Source organism: Anser cygnoides, chromosome 5 (genome assembly GCF_040182565.1).
Source record: "Anser cygnoides isolate HZ-2024a breed goose chromosome 5, Taihu_goose_T2T_genome, whole genome shotgun sequence".
Lineage (NCBI taxonomy): Eukaryota > Metazoa > Chordata > Aves > Anseriformes > Anatidae > Anser > Anser cygnoides.
The window spans coordinates 117,274-126,020 of record NC_089877.1 but is presented as its reverse complement, the minus strand read 5'-3'; the positions used below and the strand labels follow the sequence as shown (position 1 = coordinate 126,020).

Below are 8,747 nucleotides of genomic sequence, written 5' to 3'. Positions count from 1 at the left end.
AGACTGCTCTAGCTTAAAGCAAAGCTTTCCTCATTGCTCTCATCTCCTTTGACTTGAGTGCTGTCATCCTTCTACCAGAGCTTTAAAAACTTCATTACCACGAATGAAGGAAGACCAGAGCAATCAGAGAGGGTAGCAGAGGGTATAACTTAAGGAGCTGTTACTAGGATTTTTTTGTTGTTCCTGGTGGACTATTTTTCTCCTTGCCAGCAAGGAGGGAAAACCAGCAAGTTGTTTTCTCCAAGATTTTTTTTTTTTAGGTTTAAGAACACGGATTATGTTGTAGCAATTTCTTCGCTGTAAAGCGTCAGCTGAGAAGTCTAACAGTAAGAAGGGCAAGGGAAAACTGAATGCTGATGCAGAGAGTGCCAGCAGACATCATCCTCATTCCACGGGATGTTTGTAGCTATGGCAGTTGAAGTCTACACTTCCATATGCTTAACATACCCTATTTATAAGCCAATTTTAGCTGACCTAGCATGTATCAGTAGTACAGTTAGAGCCAGCAGCCTGCAGGAAAAAGTGGGCACAGGTGTTTCCATAGCAAGGCCTGTGAGTGTCTCCCATACATACTTCCAGTCTAAGCAAGCACATGAAAGGCTTGGCTTGTCGCTTACCTAAGGAACCAGGAAAACAAGGGGAAGCTAGATTTTGCTTGTGTCCTAATGCCCATATAAAAATAAAGACAGATGAAATACCCTTACTACCTTGTTAAATTCCATAAGCCGGAAGAGAACGTGCTGCACACAGGTACAAGTAAAATCCCTTGCTGGCAGGTTTGCAGAAACAAATCTTTTATTTACACAGGCAAGTCTATCTTTAGACCCCATTTACCTCTTTACATTTCTCGAATATTTACATGACTTCATGATGCTCCAAGAAGGGAGTGATGAACAAAAAGATTACAGAAACTGTCAAAAGCATAGCAAAAAAAACCCAACCTATCATTGTGCTTTAAAACTTATGAGCTAGAATAATGTAGAAGAAATGTAGTTTTAGCACTTTGGCCATAACGGTCATGCTCTAGAAGACACTTAAATAGCAGAGGGGATTTCAGAAGTGACCGTATCCAGAGGTTGCCAGTGACAATTCATGAGTGAATCGTAGAGTTCTTCGCTTGTCTCCGTGAATTGTCTGTTCATTTCATCAACATCCAAGTAGAGCTGTGGATCTGAAAATAAAAGCCTGGTAAGTCCAAGTATCAAATCTGAGGCATGCGCACAAAAAAACTTCACGTGAAATGGCTAATAAAATGTATTTTAAGCTAAGTGTAATAAGCTATTAGATCTACTAATTTTAGTGAGGTATTTAGTCCTCTAAAATTTTGAGCCTCACAGCTCCAACTTTTGGGAATTTGTATATTAGAAGGCTGGGACTAGAACTGTCTTTCAAGATAAAGACAAAGACAATGTTTAAGATAGTAAAGATAACGTTTACGGATAATCAGCCATGAAACCCTCCCAAGAGTCATTTAATTCACTTCTACGGCAATACACGTTACATAGGATAGTTTCTAAACACTAACACAAAATGCCTCCACGTGAGGAACTTTGCAAACCTTCCAGGACACAAATATGTTTTGTACCGTATTTGTAAGTGCAAGCTGAATCCTCCTTTTGGAATCTGCAACATAAGCTTTTACCTCAGGGTGGAGAACAAAGCTTTTGCATATTACTGAGTTTCTAATATAAAATCTGTTTAGCGGAACCAATACAAAGAACAAAATTCTGTCTTAGACCATTTTCAAATGGGAATGAAGGCACAGGTACAAGAAACCTGCTGCGAAGCATTGACAGTGTCCCGTTTTACTTGATGCGGTCAGTGTATGCTGTATCAGCTTTAAAACCCCAGCTGATTGCAGATCAACCCCACAGAGGTTTGACCTCAGCTGAATTTTCAAGATGTTCTTCATCCAGTAGAGGTTGGCTTGTATTGTTAAAAGGCACAAGGATGGCTAAACTCAAGTGACAATGATAGAACCCTTATTACCGTCAGTAATTAGGTCATCACCGATTGCAGTCATAACTGAAGATTCCTGAAAGACAGAAAAGGCTAAGTTTAATCATAACTCATTTCAGAAAGCATCACAGATTCAAAGTGCTGCAGTCTCAACCCATTCCTTCTTCCTACAACTACAAGGATAGATGGCATTTTATCTACTTATTTTTAGAAGAAAGCCAATATTACAGTACAGGTTGGAAGGGACCTCCGGAGGTCACAACTAATACATTGACCACGATAAGACCACTTACAACAACTGTTTAATTTGCTTTAAGCAAAGCAAATCAGAAGAACAGGAACAGAAGAAGCGTACGCAATTATGCTGTCAAAACCATTCTTTGGTATGCGTGAACAAATAATGGTGTATAAATCACTAATTCTATGGATTTACTATTTAAGCACTTAAATACAAACACCTCTGAATGGAATCTGCTCTTTTAACTTCACACTAAGCAGAAAGCATGTTTTCAACTTCGGATTCTTTTTGCTGATTCACACAAATCTGTACAACATATTATCTGTGAAATATTTTCTTTACAGCAAGCGTGCACTATCTTTACCTCAAAAACAGCTGGAGCCATTAAAGAATCTCCTAAAGAGCAGTCTCCAACAGCTTGCATGCTGTCATAGGGAGCATAGGAGCTGTAGTTGTAGTCAGCGTAAGCATCGTAACTCCTCTGCGAGTGGTAGTTCTGGTAATCTTGGCAATAATCATTATAGTTGTATGACTGGTACCGCTGCAATTCTGCTTTCAGTCTGAAACATGAGAAGTTGCATACAGTCAGAGAACAGAAACTGTAAACCCAGTTCTGAACTTAAACAATTTGTCAGCTTACATACTTCAAAACTTAAAAGGAAGCTTTCCTAAACAGTCACCTAAGTGACAGCTTAAGTCACAGCTCAAAACCTCATTTCTATAGAAGCAAGCATCCTCACCTTTGCCAATACCAGAAGGAATTGTTCTCATGGATTAACTCCAGAGCCTTGACATGGTTACCTGTACACATCAAGTATTTTTAGCGTTGGCATAAGCAAGCTGCTGCTAAGTCTCTGTGCTTTGCTAAAGATTGATTTAAGACCAGAGACATTTATCAAGCACAGCTGCTTTAAAGATGCAGTCTTAACCCTTCTATCTTTTGTTTGGTTAATTACTAGATCTTATTTCCAGAAAGAAGTGAATGGAGTCAGATTATCCATTTCAAAGAAGCATCTGACGCTGCCTGTCAGTTTGCCATGTCTACCTCCACCTGCTCAGTTTTTTTGTTTGTTTAAAGTCCATTAAACATTCAACAGCTGCCAACTATACCGCTCAGGTGAAGTCAGTCTTGCTTAACAACACAATCGCGATTCTCCAGCGTGACGCCTTATTATTAGTGGGAGAATTACAAAATACACTGGTTCTTAAGAAGAAAGGGCCAGCTGATTAGCTTTCACTACTTTCCCTTTCAAGATTTTCTCAGGGGCAGCTTCAGACTAATGACAAGAACCAAGACAAGTGCTATCTGTACTAAAACTGAGGTACACTGCATAAAGAACATTCAGATAACCCAGCTGCATATTCAAAAAAATCCGCTGTTTAGACTTGTCTTCACTGATTCTGTACAGGCAGACCTCCTGTGTTGCAGTGCCCAGTTTCTCTGACTTGAATTGGGGATGCAGAGAAGTGAGTTCTATGCTTTTGGGGAAGAATACAAGCTGAAGGCATTCTGAAATAGCTTCCAAACTAAGCAAACATGAGGGACAAACTAATCCAATGGCTGGGTATTTCAATGCTAAGAGAGCACGGTACTCAGCCATTCAGAAACGTATTACTGATGTGTATTTTAATACCTACATTTGTTTCAATACTGCAAAGCTACACAAGTTCTAATAAAGAGGTAATCCATTGTCTTGTTACTGTAGTAAACAAACAGAAGATACATCATCTTAGGTCTTCTGCTTCCAACTGCACTCTTCCTACATACAGTTGTGTAGGGAAGGAAAATCTGAAAATACTGTTGACGTTCTTCTGGATAGCCGAAGCAAGAAAACATGTTTGTGGCTTATTCTTGTTTTCAAAATAAAACAATATTAATTTAATCAAAAAATTTTGGCAAAGAAGTTTGGACAGTGCTCTCTTGGAGAAGAGCATTTCCATTCTAAAGCAGAAGGAGGCAACATTTGCAGAATTATGCTAGGTAAACAGAAACAGAAGTGTCATTTTTTACTATTTAACAGAACGCACAAGCTAACCTCATGAACATACTGAAATTGTTTATATGAAGTCCTGTTTTGTCAGTATCCTGAATCAAAGTTCATCAAATTTGGTATCAATTCTTTAACCGTTCAGAGACCTGAATTGCCTTAAATAAGTGATAGAACTGAGCCGGTAGAGTAAGAAACCCTCTCAGGAAGTGCTAAGCTTTAAACTCCCCATTGCCCTAAGCTCATGAAAAGCAAAGAATAGCATTCTAAACCTGTTCTAGTAATAACGCCTTTGGCTTTCTCCCTGCGTTCCCATTTTTCCCCCCCACTTCTTTCCTGTCAACCCACTGTAAAACTAGTTATGTGCTTCTCTCAAACTAGAGGGAAAGCTCTAAGAACAAGAACTCCCTAGCATATAAAACCACTTGTTGTCCCTTCTACCTTATGCAGGCCCAAACCTGAAAATATTTACCAATGCATTCAGCTTTGCTACTGTTGAGAAACAAGGCTGGTTACAATGGCAGCTAAGCCCAAGTTGCGCTGTCTGGCTAGACTTAACAGTTGGATTCCCCCAGCCATCCTGAAGCAGGTTGATGAATCCAGGGAGTCAAAACATAGGACTTCTGCATTTCTGGTTTTGTAGACTGCATCCTGTGTGCAGCCACTACAGCAAGGGCCACAGACTTTCCAAAGGCAGAGCTACAAGAATCTGATTATTTAGAATAACTGTATCAATGCACAACTCCTTGGTTACCTTTTAGAAATTCCTATGCTCAGCCGGATTCCTTTTCCCCCCAGACCTGGTGCGTTCTGGCAGTCTTGCAGTGCCCTCATCTGATCACCTTGCTCACCAAATCTGACATAGGCATACCCTCTACTATTTTCAAAAGGGAGAAAACCAATTCTGGTATGCATAACAGTTACAAAGCTAACGAATTCAGTTTCTGTCTTCTACAAAAAACAGAAGATAGCAGCTACTATAGCTTCTATTACTTAAGCAACCTCTCTGGCATGTGCACGTGCACAGAAAAGGCTTTCACCAAATTAAAAAACTTGGGCCAGAAGCAAAAAGCTTATTCCTTGGTAGCATTAAGATGCAACTCACTGAGAGCCAGCAAAACAATACATTTTAAGTGCTCTCTGCGTAAGTAATCAGATTCCATATTTCTGCATATACAGCAGTTAATCAGTTAGCACTAACCCACTCCTTTTGGAGCCACAAACTTTATTGGTCACAAACACCAAGAGCTGGCTGTAATTATCTGAACCAGTATTAACCGGTACCTCTGAACTCTTCAAACAAAAATATCTTTCAGGTGCTCTTAGAAGAACAACATCAATTGCCTGCAACAATTTGATGGCTTTGCTAAACGGAGCACTGAAAAGCACAGTGGTACAGTTTCTTTTGTAGCCTGTTCAGAAATTATAGCCCCGTGCCTACAGCTTCAAATCAGGCCAAGCTTACCAGCCCAACTCTTACAGCTTAAGTTCACTGCACTCGAATGCCTTCAAGACGTGCTTTTAGGAGCCATGGAGAAGAACCCTCTGGTAAGACCACCATTATAAAGTACTGAGTGTTGTTTTACACTTAAAATAGAACTATCTGTTACAGTCATTCATCAGCTTTCCCTAGGCTGCTGCTCTCTCACTACTGAATGTGATCCTGCTCTCAGTTTCCCACTAACTTTTTCCCCCAGCGTTTATGGCCTCTTTTCATCTATGACACTTTTAAGGGACTACACCGTGTTGAAAAATGCTGGTTAACATTTCCTTTTACACAAGGTGCCTCATCGAATTTTCCTGACTAAACCAAACCCCAGAACCTTAACTAGAAGAGGAAGCACACAAACACACACGCCTCCCTGGCCACCATATCTCCCCAAAACATATCTGTTCAGTAACAGACCAACTGTAAGAATACTGCGATTAAAATCAGTATAGCTCTATACACTGCTTTTGTTCGGGATTACTAGCTAATGTCCTTTCCCTTACCCCTTCTGGAATTAATACTGAATTCTGTACTCCAAAACGTGGTTCTTAAGTCATACAAATGACATTTAACAATCAGAATTTTTCCACACAGTGATCCTCAATAAAAACTTCAATCCTCTACTGCAGTCTTTCAACAAATTAAAGGAATACAAAACTGGCTAATAACTGTTCAGTGATTTTTGGACCTTTGTAGCACTAGAGTAACAGCAGTACACTCTGCAGCATAGTTGCAAGTACGTGGGAATAAGATACTCTCTCTCATCTCTTTTTTTCTCTGAAAAGTGTGAGGCCTCTATTTCACCCTACTAAAGATTTTACCACCAACTGTACTGCTAGCATTGAGACACTGCAACTTCTGTGCTTGTATGAGATGCAGGACAGGTTCCTTAAGGTGTCGCAATTTTTTGTCTAAACCTAGTGTTGAGATCAAAAAAGGGATTGCTACTAATTGCGTACGTATCAATAACCAGGACAGAAGACATGCTGCATATAGGAATTAAACTTTTTCTAAAGCTCTAGTACATGAACATATCAAATCCCGCAGATTTTTTCTAGTATGGTTTCAGAGGTCTTACTTGATGGACATAAGCGCACAAGTGAAGACAAAAGATATTCTGTTTACCTGAAGTACTGGTTTGGACCCCAAATGAAAAAGCTGGCTTTGCTTGCTCAGGTTCCTTCTCTGATGGTTTAACGAAACTGAAGTTGAACATAGGTTTTGCTGTGCTCTCTTCTTTTGTACGCTCGGACTTCCCAACTGAAAAGCTAGGCTGTGTCTTTGACTCTTCAGTGTCAGCTTTCTTTCCAAACACTAACGGAGCAGCAGTAGTGACAGAATCCTGCTTCTCTTCTGTCCTTCCCAAAATAAACTGTGAGGCAGCTGCAGACTCTGCACCTGAACACTCTGAGTGAACACCGAATGTAAATGATGGCAAGGCAGCATTTTGTGGACGCAGTCGCAGTACCAAAACCTGCAGAAATAAGTGAATGTCAAGTCCGTAACCCACGGTGTATCTGCAGTACATGAAGGTTTGAACTACATTCTAGTCCTGATCTTTCCAGTCAAAACTGTTTAACAAACAACCAACCAAACAGTAAAACAAACAAGAAAACCCCATGCTTCCTCTCTACATAAAACTTTTCACAATTGTGTTTTCTGCCCACCACCTGGCTTTAAAAAGTATACGAACTTCTTTGAAAGATCATGTTTTTAGTCTGAACTCCAAATGAACAACGTGTAGGGCATGTAAAGAACAAGCACGTCATTAATGAAAGCTTTTCTCTAAAAAGGATAAACTTATTCTTGGGGAAAAGTGTGGAAACAGATGTTATCTAGGCAATATTCCTACAGGAAAAACGAATAATTTTGCCACACCTCAAAGGAAAAAATAATTGTGCTTAACAGGTAAGAAAATAAAAAAAATCAGAGCAAACCAAAAAATAAATCACAGAATATGCATCCTCGTTTTAATCATTAAGTATTACCTTTGAGCTCTGCTTTGGTGCTTGGCTTTGCACTTTCACAGGCTACACACTTCGTGGCCTCTGCTTTGTTTTGAACCAAGCAGGTCTCCCAATCCCAGCTTCCTTCAGGCTTCTTGAATTTGTCTAAATCCAGAAATTCTCCAGAAGGAGCAGAAAATGCAGATGCACTGCTACTGGTCACAGGTGTTGGACCCTCTGTGAGACAAACAAGACAGTTAACCATCCTGTTTGAACATGAACTATAAAATGAGCATTAACTTTTAAATTTGATTTGTCAAATCCCACAGAAATGTTCAAAACTACTCCGCAACTCCCCCCCCCCCGCCCCTGAAAAAAATAAAAGCCACCAAAAACCCACAAAGAAACAAACAAACAAACAAAAAAACCAGAGTGGAACTCAAAGCTTCCAAACAACACACAACTCTGTTCAGCACACAAGCTTCTGCTGCTGTTGACCACAGTGTAACCTCCATAAAGAGGCCTGACAGGTGCCTTTTAAAAAAAAGGTGCCTTTTAAGAGAGAAGCAGAAGATAACGCTTCAAATTCAAAACCGGAAAGACAAGAATGGCTCTTCCCTTCCACAGCACACGCAGAAAACTTTTATCCTAGTATTACTTGCATCGCTCTTCCTCCTGACAAGTGCAACGTAACCGTGCAATTCACTGCACCATGGTCACAGTAAACCCCTCATTTCCAAAATTCCTCCTTGCAATGGCAAGAGCCTCAGACAAAGATGCCGACTGACCGCTCAGAGGTTGGAAGTCCAAGAGAATCAACTCTGTCTGAAATCCATTATCTTACCTCATGAAATTTCAGTCTTACCGCACAGGATGATTACAAAAGCCCGGTCTAGTCCACCTTAATTTGTTTCTTCCACGATATATTTGCACAGGTGTTTTTCGATGTAATGGCATGTTAAATGACATTTAGAGTCAAAGTTAGAATTAGAATCGTATTTTAAAAACAATACAACCACGCTCAAAATCAATTACGGTCACACACAATGGGAAACAACCCAGTACTGCCCTGAAGAAGTTACCCAGCGGGTCACTCGCTTTCTTGAAGCCTACCACTGACCTTCATA

The 8,747-nt window shown here is 40.1% G+C and overlaps 1 protein-coding gene across 3 annotated transcripts; it reads right to left on the bottom strand.

Annotated features, from left to right (window-relative positions):
- Positions 1–777: 777 nt before the first annotated feature.
- On the bottom strand, positions 778–8,642 carry LOC136790904 (nuclear pore complex protein Nup153-like). 3 transcript variants are annotated; one of them, XM_066997729.1, is made up of 5 exons: positions 7,663–8,642; positions 6,994–7,081; positions 4,940–5,062; positions 2,562–2,757; positions 778–2,035 (listed from the first exon to the last, which is right to left on the bottom strand). In XM_066997729.1, exons 1-5 carry the CDS (start codon positions 7,883–7,885, stop codon positions 1,961–1,963), a joined length of 705 nt encoding a protein of 234 aa, XP_066853830.1. In that variant the 5' UTR covers positions 7,886–8,642; the 3' UTR covers positions 778–1,960. The 3 variants fall into 3 exon arrangements, with proteins under 3 accessions (XP_066853830.1, XP_066853831.1, XP_066853832.1); XM_066997730.1 differs by having other exon boundaries at positions 4,940–5,059; XM_066997731.1 differs by lacking the exon at positions 4,940–5,062.
- Positions 8,643–8,747: the final 105 nt, after the last annotated feature.

Bases quoted from the DNA above. Each gene is read 5' to 3' on its own strand.
- LOC136790904 (XM_066997729.1), bottom strand. From the start codon at position 7,885: ATGGTTAACTGTCTTGTTTGTCTCACAGAGGGTCCAACACCTGTGACC. The intron at 7,082-7,662 runs GTAATACTTAAT...GTGTTCACTCAG, and splicing joins CACCAAAGCAGAGCTCAAAG to AGTGTTCAGGTGCAGAGTCT. The intron at 5,063-6,993 runs GTTAGTGTTTGG...TTTTGAAAATAG, and splicing joins TCTGTCACTACTGCTGCTCC to TAGAGGGTATGCCTATGTCA.